The sequence below is a fragment of the Cetorhinus maximus genome, chromosome 12 (assembly GCF_964194155.1).
Source record: "Cetorhinus maximus chromosome 12, sCetMax3.hap1.1, whole genome shotgun sequence".
NCBI lineage: Eukaryota > Metazoa > Chordata > Chondrichthyes > Lamniformes > Cetorhinidae > Cetorhinus > Cetorhinus maximus.
Genome location: NC_135890.1, coordinates 111,445,653 through 111,466,717, shown reverse-complemented (window position 1 = coordinate 111,466,717; position 21,065 = coordinate 111,445,653). Strand labels below are relative to the sequence as shown.

General features: G+C 42.7%; 1 protein-coding gene across 2 annotated transcripts in view; it reads left to right on the top strand.

The window, feature by feature from the left end:
- Positions 1–21,065, top strand: part of mvk (mevalonate kinase) — a 34,077-nt gene that overhangs the window by 942 nt on the left and 12,070 nt on the right. For both annotated transcript variants that reach the window (XM_078554424.1, XM_078554425.1), the window contains exons 2-6: positions 1,848–1,938; positions 10,082–10,229; positions 13,920–14,070; positions 16,165–16,320; positions 20,579–20,682. In XM_078554424.1, the coding sequence (XP_078410550.1) occupies positions 1,861–1,938; positions 10,082–10,229; positions 13,920–14,070; positions 16,165–16,320; positions 20,579–20,682 (637 nt within the window). In that variant the 5' untranslated portion in view covers positions 1,848–1,860. The remainder of the gene's footprint in view (positions 1–1,847; positions 1,939–10,081; positions 10,230–13,919; positions 14,071–16,164; positions 16,321–20,578; positions 20,683–21,065) is intronic.

Sequence of the window (21,065 nt, the reverse complement as noted above, 5' to 3'; positions counted from 1 at the left end):
GAGAAAAGTGCTAATTAAGAATGGAAGACAGGATATTCAAAGTACAGCTCTAGTGGGGGTGGGGTGGAAAGACTAACAAGGTTTTAGTTTAGATTTAAAAATAATGGAAATAGGTGGGGAAAGAAGAATCTATATAAATTATTGAAAAAAAAGGGGGGGGGGAAGAAACGGGGTGGGGATGGGGGGAGGGGGAGTTTAAGATCTAAAGTTGTTGAATTCAATATTCAGCCCAGAAGGCTGTAAAGTGCCTAGTCGGAAGATGAGGTGCTGTTCCTCCAGTTTGCGTTGGGCTTCACTGGAACAATGCAGCAAGCCAAGGACAGACATGTGGGCAAGAGAACAGGGTGGAGTGTTAAAATGGCAAGCGACAGGGAGGTTTGGGTCTTTCTTGCGGACAGACCGCAGGTTTTCCGCAAAACGATCGCCCAGTTTGCGTTTGGCCTCTCCAATGTAGAGAAGACCGCATTGGGAGCAAAGAATGCAGTAGACTAAGTTAGGGGAAATGCAAGTGAAATGCTGCTTCACTTGAAAGGAGTGTTTGGGCCCTTGGACGGTGAGGAGACAGGAAGTGAAGGGGCAGGTGTTGCATCTTCTGCGTGGGCATGGGGAGGTGCCATAAGTGGGGGTTGAGGAGTAGGGGGTGATGGAGGAGTGGACCAGGGTGTCCCGGAGGGAACGATCGCTACGGAATGCCGTCAGGGGGGGTGAAGGGAAGATGTGTTTGGTGGTGGCATCATGCTGGAGTTGGCGGAAATGGCGGAGGATGATCCTTTGAATGCGGAGGCTGGTGGGGTGATAAGTGAGGACAAGGGGGACCCTATCATGTTTCTGGGAAGGAGGAGAAGGCGTGAGGGCGGATGCGCGGGATATGGGCCGGACACGGTTGAGGGCCCTGTCAACGACCGTGGATGGAAAACCTCGGTTAAGGAAGAAGGAGGACATGTCAGAGGAGCTGTTTTTGAAGGTAGCGTCATCAGAACAGATGCGACGGAGGCGAAGGAACTGAGAGAATGGGATGGAGTCTTTACAAGAAGCGGGGTGTGAGGAGCTGTAGTCGAGGTAGCTGTGGGAGTCGGTAGGCTTGTAATGGATATTGGTGGACAGTCTATCATCAGAAATTGAGACAGAGAGGTCAAGGAAGGGAAGAGAAGTGTCAGAGATGGACCATGTGAAGATGATGGAGGGGTGGAGATTGGAAGCAAAATTAATAAATTTTTCCAGGTCCCGACGAGAGCATGAAGCAGCACCGAAGTAATCATCGATGTACCGGAGAAAGAGTTGTGGGAGGGGGCCGGAGTAGGACTGGAACAAGGAATGTTCCACATACCCCATAAAGAGACAGGCATAGCTGGGGCCCATGCGGGTCCGATATCTGGTCATTATCACATTCCTGTTTGTGGGAGCTTGCTGTGTGCAGGTTGGTGCTGTGCTCCATACGTTACAACAGTGACCACATTTCAGCAGTTCTCGTTGGCTATAAAGTGCTTTGGGACATCCTAAAAGATGCTATATCCATGCAAGTTTGCCTTTTTTAAATGTCCTCAACGCCCCAATTGGAGTGTCATTACTAGAAGATGTGCCACAGTTCATGAGGAAAGTGGCATATGGACATATGAATTAGGAGCAGGAGTAACCTCAACTCCATATCCCCATCTACCCCTCATAACCTTTCATTGCGAACTTTGCTGGCATTTTTAAAATTGTCCTGTATATGTATTGCTCTAGGAACATTGGTTTGTAGTATCTTTTATCAATGTTTAGACTTTTTTTTAAACAAGTGATCCTAATCAAGAAGTTAATGGGTTGAAAATTTTATTAAGTGAAATTAAAATTTAACTCCTGTTTAGGACACACTTCAGAATGGCAAACAAAACATTTATTATATCTGCTCCAGGGAAGGTGATTTTGCATGGAGAGCATGCTGTGGTCCATGGAAAGGTAAATTATCATTTAAAAGAGAGACTTGCATTTATACTTCTACATCACAGAATCAGGCTATTTGGCCTGTTGTCTGTACTGGCTGTCCAAATGAACAATTCACCTTGTACTATTCTCCTGCCTTTTTACTATAGCACTGAACATTCTTCCTTTTCAAATAACAATCTAATTCCCTTTTGAATGCCTCGATTGAACCTGCCTCCACCACGCTCTCAGGCACAGCATTCCAGACTCCAACCACCTGCTGAGTTTTTTTTTCATATAGCTTTTGCTTCTTTTGCCAATTACTTTAAATCTGTGCCCTCTTGTTCTCGATCCTTTCATGAGTGGGAAGTTTCCCTCTATCTACTTTGTCCAGACCGCTCATGATTTTGAATACCTCTATCAATTTTCCTCTCAACCTTATCTTCTCCAAGGAAAACGGTCCTAACTTTTCCAATCTATCTTCATAACTGAAGTTCAACATCCCTGAAACCATTCTCATGAATCTTTTCTGCACTCTCTCCAATGCCTTCACATCCTTCCTAAAGTGTGGTGCCCAGAACTGGATGCAATACTCCAGCTGAGGCCGAACTAGTGTCTTATACAAGTTCAACATAACCTCAAACAAAAACAGAAAATGCTAGAAAAACTCAGCAGGTCTAACAGCATCTGTGGAGAGAAAGACAGAGTTAATGTTTTGAGTCCGTATGACTCTTCTTCAGAGCTCTGAAGGTAAACTGACTGGCCTGTAGTTGCTGGGCTTATCTTTATATCTTTTTTGAACAAGGGTTTAACATTTGCAATTCCCCAGCCCTCTGGCACCTCCCTGAGACTAAAGAAGACTGAAAAATTATGGCTAGTGCCTCTGCAGTTTCCATTCTCACTTATCTCAGTATCCTTGGAAATATCTCATCTGGTCCTGGTTCCTTATCAACTTGAAGTACAGATAGCCTATCCAATACTTCCTGCTTATCAATTGCAAACTTTTTTAGTGTCTGAAATACCTCCTTTTTTCACCATGGCTGGGTAGCATCTTCTTCCTGGGTAAAGACAGATGAAAAGTATTCATTTAACACCTCCTCCATCTGTAAATCCCCTTTTTGGTCCCTAATTGGCCATACTCATCCTTTTACCACCGTTTTACTATTTATGAGCCAATAGAAGACTTTGAGATTCTATATGTTAGCTTCCAGTCTCTTTTCCCTCTTTGATTCTCTTATTTGTTTTTCTACCTCCCCTCTAAACTTTCTATACTCAGCCTGGTTCTCAATTGTATTTTCTACCTGACATCTGTCATAGATACACCTTTTCTTCTTTATCTTAATATCTATCTCTTTTGTCATTAGGATGTTCTGGATTTGTTTGCCTTACCTTTCCCTTTCGAGGGAATATACCTTGACTGTGCCTGACTATCTCTTCTCTGAAGCTAGCCCATTGTTCAGTTATCGTTTTTCCTGCCAACCTTCTAATTTATTTGGCCCAAATCTGTTCTTACCCCACTGATGTTGGTTTTCCCCCCAATTAACTATCCTCACTCTGAATTGTCCTTTGTCCTTTTCCATAGTCAGCTTAAGTCTTATGCTACGATGATCACTGTTCCCTAAATGTTCTCCTACTGACATTTGATCTACTTGGCCCACCTCATTCCCAAGGACCAGGTTTAGCAGTCTCTCCTTTCTCATTGGACTGGAAACATACTGCTGCAGAAAATTTTTCTGAACACACTCCAGGAATTCTTGTCCCCACCCCCCTTGCCCTTTACATTGCTACTATCGCAGTCTATATTTGGACAATTGAAGTCTATTCTATAATTTTTGCACTCTCTGTAATTTCCTTGCAAATTTGTTCTTCTACATTCTTCCCACTAGTTGGTAGCTGTTAGACCATACCGAGCGATTTATTTACACCTTTTTTGTTCTTTAGCTCTAGCCAAATAGATTCTGTACTTGACTCCTCTGGGCCAACCTCTTTCTCCAGCACTGCAATGCTCTCCTTAATCAATACCACTGTCCCTCCCCCTTTTCCTTTCCTATGTTTCCTCAACACCTTGTATTCGGGGGAATATTTAATACTCAAGTCTTGCCCTTCTTTGAGCCAGGTTTCTTTACATCATTTTTCCACAGGCAATCTGTGCCTGTAACTCACCAATCTCATTTACCACACTCTGTGCATTCACATACACGCACAGGAACCCTGATTTAGACTTGATTACTTCCTCCATCACTCTGAACCCACCTATTAACTTACTATTCCCTATTCTAATGCTATCTATCTCTTCCAGTAATCTGTGCGCCTTGGCATTTCTCTCTGGATTTTTTCTCCTTGTTTCTTGCCAAGTTAGTTTAAACCCTCCTCAATAGCACGAGCAAAATGCCCCTCAGTCCTGGCTCTGTTTAGGTGTTACCCATTTGGCCTGTACAGGTCCCAACCCCCAGTGCCGATCCCAATGTCCCAAGAATCTCCCTCTTGCACCATCTTTCCAGCCATGCATTCATCTATCTTATCCTCTTATTTCTATACTCACTCGCACTTGGCACTGGGAGTAATCTGGAGATTACTACTTTTGAGGTCCTGCTTGCTAATTTCCTACGTAGCTCCCTAAATTCTGACTTCTAAATTCTTTCTAACTGTGTCATTGGTACTGATGTGGACCATGATGACTGGCTGTTCACCCTCCCCTCTCAGGGTGCTCTGCAGGCAATCAGTGATATCCTTGACCTTGGCATCAGGGAGGCAATACGCCATGGTGGATTCATGTCTGCAGCCACAGAAACTACTATCTATTCCCCTAACTGCAGAATCACCATCACCATTGCTCTTCCAGTCTTTCTTGTACTCCTCTGTACAGCTGAGCCACCCATGGTGCCACGGACTTGGCTTTGGCCACATTCCCCAGATGAATTCTCACTCTTATCAGTATTTAGAACTGGATACTGGAGAGTGTGATGCAATCAGGGAATTCCTGCACTACCTACCTGTTTCTTTTTGACTGTCTGGTCACCCATTCCATCTCTCCATGCATACTCTTAAGGTGTGGGTGACCACATCTATAAACATGCTATCCAATTAGCTCTCAGCCTCACAGATGTGATGCAGTGATGCCAGCTGCAACTCGAGTTCTGAAACTGAACTTGAGCTGATGCAACTGACGACACTTCCTGCACAAATGGTTATCCAGGACACGGAAAGTGTCCTGAAGTCCTCACATAGCACAGGATGTGCACTCTCGATGTCAGAGCAGCCCTGCATTTCTCTGTTTGTTAATAAACCTGCTGCTACTAATAAATTCTACTACTGCGAATAAACCTTTACCAATACTGATAAACATTACTAATACTTATAATTCCTACTAATACTTAATACACCTTACTACTAGTAATAAGCCCTATTTTTAAAAAAAAAATAAAACTCACCAGTTTATTCCCTAGTTTAGACTGGAAATACTCACCAGCCAATCATCTACTTGCGTCCCTGTGATGTGAGGCCTCAATTTTTCTTTCCAAATCCAGGCGCTCTGACTGGGAACTGCCTAGCCCCACTGCCCTCGTTGTCTCTCACTGTTCGGACTGAACTCCTGCCTTCTCTCTCCACACTCTTTGTAGCTCCGCTGCCCTCGTTGGCTCTTGCCGCTCAGACTGACCTTCCGCCTTCCCACTCCGCGCTCTTTGTAGCCCCACTGCCTTCGTCCTTCGCTGCTCAGACTGAGCTCCCAGCTTCCCTCTCCGCACTCTTCGTAGCCCCACTGCCCTCACTGTAGGGAGGTCATGTTGAACTTGTATATGACACTAGTTAGGCCTCATCTGGAGTACTGCATCCAGTTCTGGGCACTGTATTTAAGGAAGGATGTGAAGGCATTGAAGAGAATACAGAGGAGATTCAGAAGAATGATTCCAGGGATAAAGAACTGTAGCTATGAGGATAGATTGGAGAGGTTGGGACTGCTTTCCTTTGAGAAAAGAAGGCTGAGAGGAAACTTGATAGAGGTATTCAAGATCTTGAATGGTATGAACAGAGTAAATAATGAGAAACTATACCCACTCAGGAGAGTATCAAGAACTACAGGGCACAGATTCAAAATAATTGGCAAAAGGAGTAAACATGATGTGAGGAAACATTTTTTCACCCAGAAGGTGGTTGGAGTCTGGAACAAACTTCCTAAGAGGATGGTAGAGACAGGTTCGATCGAGGTATTCAAAAAGGAATTGCGTTGCTGCCTGAAAAAGAATGTGTAAGGTTACAGGCATAAGGCAGGGGAGTGGGACTAGGTAGAATGCTCTTTCAGAAAGTCAGTGCAGACTTGATGGGCCAAATGGCCTCCTGCACTGTATAGATTTTGTAATTCTGTCTCTCTCTGCTCAGACTGAGCTCCCACCTTCCCTCTCCGTGCTGTTTGTAGCCCTGCTGTCCTCGTTGTCTCTGTCCACTTAGACTGAGCTCCCGCCTTCCCTCTCCGTGCTGTTTGTAGCCCTGCTGCCCTCGTTGTCTCTGTCCACTTAGACTGAGCTCCCGCCTTCCCTCTCCGCACTCCTTGTAGCCCTGCTGTCCTCGTTGTTTCTGCTCAGACTGATCTCCCACCTTCCCTCTCCATGCTCTTTGTAACCCTGTTGCACTTGCTGCTTGGACTGAGCTCATGAAAGGAGAACATGAAAGAGAGAGAGGTTCAGTGGAAAGAAACCCATTTGATTAGGTTTGATTTCGAGGCATTAAGCTCATCAAAGAGGTTCAGGTGATGCCAAAGCAATGTCACAGTTTTGCCATTTGTAACTGCTGACTGAATTAGTCAATGAAATTACTGCCTTAAAATGAGGACGAGTTATTTACACTGGAAAATATATCCTCCAAGCCTTGAATTTTCACATTAGCTGTATAGATCACCAGGTTTGGATAAAGAAGGCCCTTCAAATTTTACCAGAACAGAATCTAGCTGTTTCTTAAACAAGTCTGGTGTTCTGACTTCAGCTGCTCTAGTTGATGACCTGTCCAGCTGTTAATCACTGTCTGTATAAAGAAGTGCTTTCTGATATCTGGCCTGATCTTGCCCATCTCAAAATTGTATCTGTATCCTTTGGCCTCTTCAGTAGCATATCTGAAACTCTTCTTTTGGGTAGTAAACCTGGGGATAAATTTGGACTGTGCTAAGTACAGTACAAACTTGCAGGCCCCACCTCCTTGCCTAGCGCCATCTTTATGATGATGAGGATTGAGGCCCGATATGCAGGGTTCCTCTAACCCCGACATTTGTGTGGAGGGGAATAATGTTGTGTCCAGGCTGAATTCAACAAACTCTCTCTGCAAAGTCTGCTCTGAGATACTTCTTTTCAAATTGCTCCTCATCACTTGACCACCCAACGACAGGGATCAGCCTCATTGCTTACATCTGCACCATCCATGTCCTGAATGGTCTCCACGATGGATGATGACCAAATACTGTGTGTGGTACTCCAAGTATGAGTTCCGGAGACTTTGACAATGTAACCCAATTTGCATTATTTATTGACATCTATAGACATGGTAAGCAATGAGTCAACTAACATTTTGAGGCCCCTCTCGACCCTCACTTTGTCAAATTCAGTCCCATCACAGATACGTGTACAACGTGTTCTTGGACACCACCTCAGTCCAGTTTACCAGTTTGGTGCCATCTGCTAATGTAACTACATTACTGCAGTGAGATTGTAATCCATCCTCACAACACAGACCCTTGGGACACCCTACATTCTACTTTCTTCTCCATATACCATTGTAACCTCGCTCCTCTTATGACTAACCTCTATTTCCTTCCCTTCAACTAATTCCATCTACGACTTACTTTTGAAACAGAGAAACTAGAAGAAGAAGTAGGCCATTCGGCCCTTCGAGCCTGCTCCGCCATTCATTATGATCATCGAACTCAATAGCCTGCTCCCGCTTTCTCCCCATACCCTTTGATCCCTTTCGCCCCAAGAGCTACATATAACTCCTTCTTGAAAGCATACAACGTTTTGGTCTCAACTACTTTCTGTGGTAACAAATTCCACAGGCTCACCACTCTCTGGGTGAAGAAATTTCTCCTCATCTCAGTCTGAAATGGTCTACCCCATATCCTCAGACTGTGATCCCTAGTTCTGGACTCCCCCACCATTGGGAACATCCTTCCTGCATCTACCCTGTCTAGTCCTGTTAGAATTTTATAGGTTTCTATGAGATCCCCCCCTCATTCTTCTGAACTCCAGTGAATATAATCCTAATCGACTCAATCTCTCCTCATATGTCAGTCCCGCCATCCCAGGAGTCAGTCAGGTAAACCTTCGCTGCACTCCCTTTATAGCAAGAACATCCTTCCTCAGATAAGGAGACCAAAACTGCACACAATATTCCAGGTGTGGTCTCACCAAGGCCCTGTACAATTGCAGCAATACATCCCTGTTCCTGTACTCAAATCCTCTGGCTATGAAGGCCAAAATACCATTTGTCTTCTTTACCGCCCGCTGCACCTCCATGCTTACCTTCAGCGACTGGTGTACGAGGACGCCCAGGTCTCGTTGCACATTCCCCTCTCTCAATTTATAGCCATTCAGATAATCTGCCTTCCTGTTTTTGCTACCAAAATGGATAACCTCACATTTATCCACATTATACTGCATCTGCCATGCATTTGCCCACTCACTCAGCTTGTCCAAATCACACTGAAGCATCTCTGCATCTTCCTCACAGCTCACCCTCCCACCCAGCTTTGTGTCATCTGCAAATTTGGAGATATTACATTTAATTCCCTCATCTAAATCATTAATATGTATTGTGAATAACTGGGGTCCCAGCACCAATCCCTGCGGTACCCTACTAGTCTCTGCCTGCCATTCAGAAAAAGACCCGTTTATTTCTACTCTTTGTTTCCTGTCTGCCAACCAGTTTTCTATCCATCTCAATACACTACCCCCAATCCCATGCGCTTTAGATTTTACATGCCAATCTCTTATGTGGGACTTTGTCGAAATCCTTCTGAAAGTCCAAATAAACCACATCCACTGGCTCCCCCTCATTAACTCTGCTAGTTATATCCTCAAAATTCCAGTAGATTTGTCAGGCATGATTTCCCTTTCATAAATCCATGCTGACTCTGTCTGATTCTGCCACTGTTTTTCACGTGCTCAGCTATTAAATCTTTTATAATGGACTCTAGAATTTTCCCCACTACCGACGTCAGGCTGACTGGTCTATAATTCCCTGTTTTCTCTCTGCCTCCCTTTTTAAATAGTGGGGTTACATTAGCTACCCTCCAATCTGTAGGAACTGTTCCAGAGTCTATAGAATCTCGGAAGATGAACACCAATGCATCCACTATTTCTAGCCACTTCCTTAAGTACTCTGGGATGTAGATTATCAGGCCCCGGGGATTTATCAGCTTTCAATCCCATCAATTTTCCCAACACCATTTCCCTACTAATACTGATTTCTTTCAGTTTCTCCCTCTCACTAAACCCTGTGTTCCCCAACATTTCTGGTATGTTATTAGTGTCCTCCTTTATGAAGACAGAACCAAAGTATGAAAGCTGATCTTCGTTTGTAAAGGGGTCTTGTGCAGTATTTTATGAAAGTCAAGGGCCATAAAGATTTACAGTTTACCCTGTAGCTTTATTTAAAATAAAGACAGTAAAATTCTGGAAACACTCAGCAGGTCAGGCAGCATCTGTGGAGAGACAGATTTAACATTGCAGACACTTGGCACACCCTACATTATGCTTTTTTCCCCACATACCAATGGGACCTTACTGTCCTTATGACTAACCTCCAGTTTGACCTTTCATTTAATTAATTGGTTAATTAATGTAGTTTGCATAAAAAGTCCCAGAGGCAGTTTAAATGTTAATTTCTGAACAATAGTAAATCACTTGTCTGACTTGTAATCACTCCCTGTATTGGACTTTTTTAATGACCTACACAGTGTTGTTGGAAGGGTAATTTTTTTGTAATTTTCCCTTTCTTGTTGCTTTCACAAAATGGGTTCTGTGGCACATGTCAATCAGCATATAAAAATTAAGTGCTTTTGTTTGGTATCATCACTGTAGCAGAGAGAGAGGGAGCTGGTCACCATTGACCACCATTGTATGTGAAGGACTTGCAGAAAAATATTGCTTTTTGAAATTCTAAAGTACTCATGCTAACTATATTTTTGTGATTATAGGTGGCTCTGGCAGTCAGCTTAAACTTAAAAACATATCTCCGGATACAACCATGCTCTGATCAAAAAGTACAATTAAACTTACCAAATATTAATGTCCATCTTAGCTGGAAATCTGCTGCCCTCCAGTTTCTGCAGTCGGTAATTGATGGTAAGTTGCAGCCAAATGAACGGAATTATAATGGATAAAGGACATTGCAGTTGCAAGTTATTTGAGGGAAGGGGCAAAGACATTAATTCACAAGGACACAAGCTTGCAAGGTGGTACAGCCCATAGGAACACCAGGCTGGGAGACAGCTTCTGTACTTTGCACCCATGGGACCTGGATCTCAGCCAAGCTGCTGTGTGGAAGTACACACGTAGAGGCCTGATTATTGTCTGCAGGAAATATCCTGGGAGAGATTCTTGCTTATTTCCTAGTAGTCAGATCAAAGCAACATTGGCAGCAAGTTGGATGTAGGGAATCAGGAGCCAAAAGTGAAGAAATATTGGGTGGAATTTTACGCCAGCGGAATGTTATGGCCCTGCTGAAGTCAATGGACTTTTGAACAGCTTGCCCCATTTTACAGCCCCGCCTCCGACAGGGCCATAAAATTCTGCCCATTGAGAGGAACATTTGAGAAGACATGATTTAAACATAATTTATTCTTGACTATGGAATTGAGTTAACCTTGATGGCTAGTAAGCTCCTTATTTATTACTTCACAGTACAGATTGAATTATAAAGTCGTTCCTAATAATGTTACTATGTCAATTTTTATTAATTGGCTAAAATACTTTTGACAGTAAAAATGTCAGTCATTGATCTATGAGTGTCTACGCCTACAGTGCGATAATCATCACATCAGAATGCACACGCAGCTTTTATCCTTGAGAAAAGGGATTCTAGTGAGTTCAAAAACTAGCAAGGATGGTAATTCATTCAGACATCGTCAAGAAGCTAGAAACCACGGGAGCACATGGATAAATGGTGGAATTTAACCTGCTTTTGTACCTTAGCACCAAGATCCACGTACAGATAGAAGAAGGACACACTTAACCTCTTTATTTACTGTCACCTATTATGTTCAACGTCTCCTTCAGTAATGCAGTGATGTGTTGAAGGGTATGAAGGTTAGATTATGAGTGTCCAATTCGGGCATTTTGGGAAGTATGTTGGCGCTCTCTTTCACCAGTTTGTTGGCTAACTCCTCTGGGGATGAATGCATTCTACCCATCAACTTGAATAATGGGTTAACCAGTGGGGTGTGTCCCCAAAATGATGTTCTATTTTTGCATGGCTCGTGAGGGATCTCAAATGTTTGGAGCATAGATGGAGAAATTGCTCATTCATATCAGGACCTGGATAATGCCTATTTCAACCTATTTCATGGTTAATAGGTAAAAGGATATTTTGATTTTTTTTTGAATGATAACTAAGTTCCAAAATAGTTTTAGCCTGTAGCGTATGTTATGATCATGTGAGGAGGGGTTGAATGGCTCCCCTCTTTTCTCTCTCCGCGTTTAACCACCACAGGTTTTTAAAAAACGGATATACTTGCCAATTCTGTGTGTTTAACTGGTTACATGCTACGACCATATGATCAGACAGGCTTCCTTGAAGAGGATAATTTTGTTGCACTTAATCTGGTCTAAGTAAAATAATTTGAAGAATGCTCCATCTTTCTCACTCTCTCTTACACACACACACACATTAGAGTGGGGAGGATAGATTAAGTAATTTAGAGTCCAGTAAAATTAAAGGGGTATATGACTTGAAGGTTGGTGACTTGGCTGAATTCGGTGGCCCTCCTGCTTTTGGCATCGAGGCAGTTTAAAGATGTAGACGGACAGTTTGTCTGTACTTCTGGAGACAGCAGTGCTGGGTTAGGTTCTTTTTAAAATATCTGTCAAAATCATCAGACAGGGTTCAAAACTTGCAAGTTGGATGGATAGAGGACAGGAAAGAACCCACTCGGGGTCTTATTCCTTCAGCGTCTCAGTTGCTTGTCCTCTTCTACAGAGAAATCACAGTTGGTTTGTCACATGACCTCTCTAACTCCCCAGTGACCTAAATATGGTCCTGGCTAGTGTATTCCAGTTACCTTGATTAGATCATGGCTGGGAAATCCTTTCTTAGCCAGGGTCCCAATGTCGAAGTAATTGTATCCAATGGTTTGCCTCCACCAAGGGGATTGTCTGGAAACTTTGCTGATGGGATAGGAGATGGCCTCCATTCATCTCTTTCAAGGCAATTGGCCCTGGTGCAGCTTTGCAGACAGGGTTGGCTCTCCTTCAATAGCTTTGGAATGTAGAAGGTACAGTGATGCAAATGTGCAGCCGTCTTTGACGATGATCCCAAGTCAATGGAATGTGGCTTTAATCTTTTTCTTAAAACAATTAGGAATTTCCAGCCAGTAAATTCAAAAATCATTTTTGATATAAACCATAGTTTCACATTGCATGTAAGACACATATTCATATGGCTCTCCTTTTTGGTTCAGAGCCTGTAAACATTCAACAGAAAGTCTTCCTCTGATCCATTTGGGCAATCCAGGGTCAATGTGCGAGGTGGATTAATGGGAAAAAAAAGGGAAGCAGCTACAGGAAAAAGGATTCAGCTACGTGAGCCTGATTGCACTGAGTATCCTGAAGGAGGAATTAACTGTATATTGGGTGTGCCCTTTTCATCCTCGCATAATGACTTAGATTAGCCTGGACTAGAGCAGAGATCTGGTTAATTCAAGTGACTGTGCAGGTCTTTCCATAATGCTTAAGGTATAATGCCGTGTTCTAGCTGAAGATGACTTGGAACAATAGTTGTTCAAAGGCAATCCTTGGAGGCCAGATATGAGATCATAAGTTCATATATCCAAGCTATGGTGCTGGCAGTGATAAGGTTGCAGGAACCTTTATTCAGTTGCTTAATGATGGCAGTTAATTGTGCAATTTTTCCTACTCTGCTTCAGATAGCCCTTGATGGTTAATTTGTCCTAATTAAACTGGATAAGTTCCAGTAATACTAATGCACAGCCTTGGGGCCCCTACATCCTGGATCTGCCAACCTGTGCGCAAGTCCTTTGGATTTGTGTAGATATGGACTAATGTAAGTAGGATCTCCTAATGGGAGGGAGAGGACAAACAAAATTTTACATACATATAGATTTGTTAGTAGTTAGATTTGGAGACCCAAGCTCGGTAACACTTCTGCATGTGTTTGATAACCAGCTTTCTTTTTAAAAGAAAAACTGAGAGCAACTATTAGCTGAACAAGGAATTGTGGGATATTTTCCTCTGGTTAGCAATCCAAGTGGAAAATGTTGCTGCTAGTTATTTATAAAATATAACATGGACTAATGTTTTCACATACATTCACGATGAGAGAAATGTATACCTGCCAGAACTGATTTAGACCAGCCTATCCTACGCAGATTGTCCTTGGTCAGATTGCTGTCTTGATTATTAAGCGTCTTGGGACATTTTTCTACATTGAAGGTGCTATGTAAATTAAACTTGTTGCCATATTTTATCAATTTATCCAATTATTTTGTGAATGTAGATCTTGATTGTTAACTAATTTGAATACATGCTGCCAATGTAAGAGAAATCAGTTGTGGAAAAATGTTTATTTGGAACATATACTCCTGGTATTAACTGTCCTAATGTTAGCACTCAACTATGCTTCTCTTATCAAGAAACATGTAGATAATTGTTAATTCAAGGGATCAGGATGTCGTCTGTTGCTTCTGGTGTCCCTTTCTTTTTTTAAAAAAAAAGTAGTGGTGTTGCAGAAGAGTTTGTGTTAACAAACTGACTTCCCATTGTCCCTATTAATGATGCCTGTTGTCCACTTTCTTTTAGTCACTGATGTGCTGAATCTAAAGACTGCAAGCCAGGAGCAAGTAGATCATCTGAGACGGTTTGCAGGAATTCCAGAAGGCACTACGGACGCAGTGAGCCTCAGTATCCTCTGCTTCCTTTATCTGTACAGTGCTATCTCCGCCAGCTATGGGTATTGGATTTTTCTACCCCTTTAATTCACTGCAGCATGAAAGATACAATTCAACTTGGCGCCAGTTTTGATTATGGAAAGCAGCAGAATGATGTCAATATTTCAGCTGCTTAGGGTGTTTTTAGGTTGCAGTACAGCTCAAATTGGCGATGTATGATAAATACATTTGCGTTGGTGGGGGGGATGGGGGAGAGCTTGGTGGATATAATTGTAACCTAAAGATAAGAAAAATGTTGGATGAGAACATAGGTCAATGTCATAGAGATAAAAATAATATAAGAACTCAGAACGGAAGAGATTATAGAAGTAGCAATAAAATATCTTACGAAAACAAGCAGGAGTAATGATTAGTAATGGGGTAACCAAAACGTGGGTTCAGAGATGGTGAGACTGACAGTTAAACATTACAGGCTGTAATAAGGCTGCAGCAGTTCAAGGAGACAACACACCGCCATCTTCTCAAGAGTTATTAGGGATGGGCAATAAATGCTGGCCTAGCCAACGATGCCCACATCCCATGAAAAAATTAAAAAAAGACAGCAAGCTGTTCAACTTGGTAAGACTGCACACCAAAACCAAATTGCACAAAGTCCTAGACTGTGAGTTGCTGTTTGATGACACCACACTGGCTTGTAGTTAGGTTCTCTGGGCCTGCAAGGAGTTTGGACGAACAATCAGCGTCAGGAAGAACAAAGTTATAAGCCAGTGCGTTGAGACTCTACCTTCCATTAATATTGACAAACTTGCTCTGGAGGTTGTCAACAGCTTCACATACTTCGGATCAACAATTGCCAGCAACCTGTCCCTTGATGCCAAAATCAGCACCAGGATTGCCAAGGCCACAGCTGTCATGTCAAAGTTGAGAAGGCAAGTGTGGGCCAACAGCAAACTAACCAAAAGTCTAAAGCTCCGTGTGTACCAGGCTTGTGTTCGCAGCACCCTCATTTACAGAAACATGGTGTGGACACCTTATGCAAGCCAAGAAAAGTAGCTGAATAGCTTCCACCTCTGCTGCCTGAGACAAATATTGGGATCTCCTGACAGGAGAGAGTGCTGAATATGGAACCAGTGTTTTTGGATCCCCAGCATGTTTGCCCTTTTGAGTTAGTGTGGACTCCTTTGGCTGGGTCATGTGAGCCAAATGGATGACAGCTGCATCCCCAAAGGCATGCTGTATGGCGAGCTCACTATCAGCATGAGACCAATAGGTCACACCTGCTATACAAGGAAACCTGTAAGCGAGACCGCAAGTTCACCTTGATTGCAGCTTTTTGCATAGAAAGCCCTTGCTGCTGACCGGAGTGCCTGGAGACAACCAGTCAGTAAGAGAATTGGAAAAAGCAGAGGACAAAAGAAACTATCCCATGGCAGAAAAGAGAGACCAGCGGAAGGAAAAACATCAGACGACCTTGGGCCAACGCTGTTCCCCTGTGCCAGCTGTGGAAGGGAATGCCATTCATGAGTAGCCTCTGCAGCTACAACAGATGATGTTCAATCCAGAAATCACATACACCCCAGGGCACAGTCCATCATCTCCTAAGACGGATGGATGCCTACTAATGCATTTAGAAAAATTAGGGAAGAAAGAACAACTGGTGGGATAGATGTGTTAATCGGAAACAACAAATGCAGTAGTAAGAAAGGACATAACCAATAAAAGAATAAAAACAGAACTTTGTACAGTTTTTTTCCCCTGCAGTATGATTCAAGGAGGCATGAGGATCAGTTACAGTTGTTGCATGGAAAGAAATGAGAGAGTAGAAATCTGATGTTGAGAAAATATGGAACTTCAAAGACTGTAACCTATATTAATGTAGCAATCAAAACCCCTAAAATAATATTGTGCTGATTGTAGTGACTGTTGCTTTAAGGCCAGCCTTACCGAGTAATGGTCATGTGGTCAGAACAGCCAATCAACACTGAGTGTGGGGAAGCTTCTAAGGGGTGGAGTTTTCCTAGCCTAGAGAGTGTATTGTAGCCTTGCTAGAGGTCTGTAGCTAATCCAGCAGTTCTGTAAATAAAGTTCATTGTTCAACTAAAGAAGCCACTCGGTAGTACATCTCCACACTGATCTTGTTTTTTATTAAATTGCAGGCAGATACCAAGTATAGACATTCTGGTTTGGTCTGAACTTCCAATAGGAGCTGGTCTGGGATCCAGTGCTGCATATTGTGTGTGTCTGGCAGCAGCCCTTTTATCAGCCAGTGGGGCCATTACTTGTCCTGTTCCACCGGAGAAAGACACCACCAGGCAAGCAAAGATACCTCTGAGGTTTTATAGCCTGTCCTGTGATAAGATTCTAATGATTAGGCTTACAAATTTATCCAGTCCAAGGGGAAAAGAAGTCTGTAGGCCAGTGTGGATATTTTGATTCCAAACAGAAAACCTCTACTGGTGATTAAGCTGTTACATTGAAACATAGAAAATAGGAGCAAGAGTAGGCTATTCGGCCCCTTGAGCCTGCTCCGCCATTCAATGTCATCATGGCTGATCCTCTATCCCAACTGCATACTCCTGCTCAATCCCCATACCCCTTGATGCCTTTAGAATCTAGGGATCTATCTATTTCCTCAAATATATTCAATGACTTGGCCTCCATAGCCTTCTGTGGTACAGAATTCCACAGGTTCACCACACTCTGAATGAAGAAGTTTCTTCTCATCTCAGTCCTAAATGACCTACCCCTTATCCTGAGACTGTGACCCCTTGTTCTAGAACCCCCAGCCAAAGGAAACATCATCTCTGCGTCCAGCTCTGTCAGAATTTTATATGTTTCAATGAGATCCCTTTTCATTCTTCTAAACTCCAGTGAATACAGGCCTAGTCGCTCCAATCTCTCCTCATACGACAGACTTGCCATCCCAGGAATCAGTCTAATGAACCTTCACTGCACTCCCTCTATGGCGAGTATATCCTTTCTTAGGTAAGGAGACCAAAACTGCACACAATACTCCAGGTGTGGTCTCACCAAGGCCCTGTACGGTTGCAGTAAGACATCCTTGCTCCTGTACTCAAGTCATCTCTCAATGAAGGCCAAAATACAAATTGCCTTCTTAGCTTTTTGCTGCACCCGCATGCTTGTTTTCAGTGGTTGGTGTACAAGGACACCCAGATCCCTTTGTACATCAACATTTCCCAGCCTTTTGCCATTTAAATAATACTCTGCCATTCTGTCTTTCCTATCGAATTGGATAACTTCACACTTATCCACATTATACTGCATCTGTCATGTATTTGTTCACTCATTCTGAATTGTTCACTTGTCTAAATCGCCTTGAAGCCTCTTAACATCATCCTCACCACTCACATTCCCACCTGTTTCATGTCGTCATCAAAGTTAGAAATATTACATCATCCAAATCATTGACATATATTGTGAATAGTTGGGACCCAAGCACCGATCCCTACGGTACTCCACTAGTCACCACCTGCCACTCCGAAAAAGACCCATTTATTCCTATTCACTGTTTCCTGTCTGTTAACCAACTCTCAATCCATGCCAATATATTACCCACAATCCCATGTGCTTTAATTTTACACTCTAACCTCTTATGTGGGACTTCATCAAAAGCTTTCTGAAAATCCAAATGCAGCACATCCACTGGTTCTCCCTTATCTATTCTGCTAGTTATATCCTCAAAAATCTCCAGTAGGTTTGTCAAACATGATTCCCCTTTAACAATCCATGTTGACTTTGTCTAATCCTGTTGATATTTTCTAAGTGTCCTGTTATCACACCCTTTCTAATAGATTCTAGAATTTTCCCTACCAATAATGTAATGCATACATTCGTTACTTAAATATTAGCCATTGCCCACTATCCATTGCCTTTGAATAAAGTTCCCCAATCTATCTTAGCCTTATACTTTTGTAGTTTCCATGTTTAGATTTAGGATCCTAGTTTCGGATCGGACTACTTCACTTTCCATCCTAATGAAGAATTCTATCATGCCATAGTCACCGTTCCCTAAAGGACCCCACACAACAAGATTATTAATTAACTCCTTCTCACTGCACAATACCAAATCTAGGATAGCCTGTTCCTTAGTTAGTTCCTTGATGTACTGGTCTAAAAAAAAATTTCGTATACACTCCAGGAATTAATCTGCCACAGTATTATTGCTAATTTGGTTTGCCCAATCTATATGTAGATTAAAGTCACCCATGATTACTGTAGCACCCTTTCCTGTTTAATGCCATCCCCTACCTTATCACTACTGTTTAGAGGCCTATAGACAACTCCCACTAATGTTTTCTGCCTCTTGTTGCTTCTTAGCTCCACCCAGACTGATTCTACATCTAGATTTTCAGAGCCAATATCCTCTTTCACTGTTGCACTGATTTCATCCTTAACTAACAACGCCCTACCTCCTTTTCCTTTTTGCCTGTCCGTCCTAAATATCGAGTACCCTTGGATATTCAGTTCCCAGCCTTGCTCAGTCTGTAGCCTTTTCTCCGTAATCGCAATCATATCGTACCTGTTTACATCTATTTGCACTGTTAATTCATCTACCTTATTGCAAATGCTCCATGCATTCAGATACAGTGCCTTTTAGACTTGTTATTTTAATATTTTTACACCCTTTTTTTGGCCCTATTTTCTGCTAGCCCTTGTTTTCTCTGCCTTCCACTTTTGCTTTCTACTTTTCTGTCTTTCATTCCTATCTTTGTTTCCCTCTCTTCTGTCTCCCCACTCAGGTTCCCACCCCTCTGCCAATCTAGTTTAAACGCTCCCCCACAGCACTAGTAAATATCTCTGCGAGGATATTGGTCCCGGTCCGGCTGGGGTGCAACCCATCCACCTTGTACCTTCTTCCCCAGAATCAGTCCCAATGCCTCAGGAATATAAATCCCTCCCTCCTACACCAGCTGTCCAGGAGATCCTGCTTTTTAATTTATTTCCTAGCTCCCTATATTCTGCTTTCAGGACCTCGCCCTTTTTATCTATGTCGGTACCGATATGGACCATGACCTCTGGCTGTTCACCATCCCCCTTCAGAATGTCCTGCAGCCTTTCAGTGACATCCTTGACCTTGGCACTGGGGAGACAACATACCATCCTGGTGTCATGCCTCATGTCTGCAGCCGCAGAAACGTTTATCTGTTCCCCTTACATTAGAATCCTCCATCACTGTTGCTCTTCCGCTCTTTTTTCTCTCCCCTGCAGCCCACCCCCTCCAGTGCAGCTGAGACACTTGTGGTGCCATGGACTTGGCTCTTGCTGCATTCCCCTGAAAAACCATTTCCCCCAGCAGTATCCACAACGGAAAATCTGCTGGAAAGGGAGATGGACCCAGGGGACACCTGCACTACCTGCTGAGTGCTTTTACTCGGTCTGGCGGTCCTCCATTCCCTTTCTGCCTGTGTGCACTCTTTACCTGCAGGTATTGAGTTGGATTATTATTGGGTATATTTACCTGGTGGCATTCTCTAATTCTCTACAGATAGTAAAATGTCTATAACATGTTAACCTGATTCTAGATATTAGAAACATCTAATGATTAGACTTTTAGTTATGACTGTTTTAATTCGATATTTTAGGTCAAACTGTCCACTGAGTTTCACATGCTCGGTGTCAGATAACAGAGTGCAGCTATCCAGATAATGGGTGCTTTTATTTTTTGCCACTGTTACAAAGATTTACTTAAAGCTGTAAAATAAAACAGTTCTGCTGAGGGTCAGCTGGCAAGGAGATCTTCGTTTTAAGTGGGACGGGATCCATGTAGTCTGCATTTGTTCTTTTGTAAATCTACTCCATTTTGCCATCCTACATAGCGCTGCACCATGCCAATGTGAACAGGTAATCACTCAGCCTATTGAGATATCTTGAAGCATTATACTCAGCTTCCCCAGATTGTACAATGCCGATCCTGCTTCTCTCTCTCCTGTACACTGGCTGATCTTCAATGGCATACAACCAGCTGCAAAAAGACATCTTATTTTGACATCACTGGCAGTTACCCACTAAATCTCTAGCCCTGCTGCATGACAAGTATAAGCTAAATTTTAACTTCCCTGCGTTAATTTTTCACTTGTCGAAAGCTGTAACTTTCATGGAATCCTGGAATGGTTACAGCACATAAGAAGGCCATTCAGCCCATGTGTCTGTGCTGGCAGAAAGCTTCATTCCTGACTGGGAATCAAACCTGGGCCACAGCAGTGAAATTGTGGAATCCTAACTGCTAGACCACCAGGGAAACTTTAATCAGAGAAAATTAATCTCCTTGGTATCAAATGTGCATTTTCCCCCAACAAGGAGCTAGTTAGTAGAAAGGGTACAAATTGCAACAGATGCCAAAAGATGAGATTCCAATAGCATTAGGAAAGCTTAGAATCTTATGAATTATGTTGCAGATGCTGAACACAAGGGAGTAGAAATAAAGAAAATTTGCCGTTAAGCACAGTTCAATATAGCAATGCCCCGGTAGTGTTACATTAGATAGAAATTTTGTCCCTCTTGATGACCAGAGTTTCGATTATTTTATTTTCTGTCTTTACCCACAATCAGATGGAGTGATGTTGAACTGGAACTGATTAACAAATGGGCCTTTCAAGGAGAGAAGCTAATCCATGGAAACCCATCTGGTGTGGATAATGCTGTGGGAACATGGGGTAATGTTTATTTATATTGAAATCAGAACATTTTACCAGTGTCTAGAAGTTATGACAGATATTTCACAAATGCTGTAGCAATTTGCCTTGATAAAATGCCATCAACAGCACCCGACAATATGAAGGATATGAATTCCACCATTCCAAATACCCGTGATTTAAATTTACACGGGTCCTGAAAGGTGTAGTCAGAAGCAGTGCAAAACCAGTGTTTTTATCTCCATTGGATCAGGCACCAGACAGCACATTAAGAAAACTACATGGAGAGCAGCAGTACACAACCTCACAAGCACTGTTCTTTTGTGCTTTTTCTTCCTGGCAATGTATCTAGTCAACTACTTTAAATCGGCATGAACATGCTCTTGCGCGCACATTATGATGCA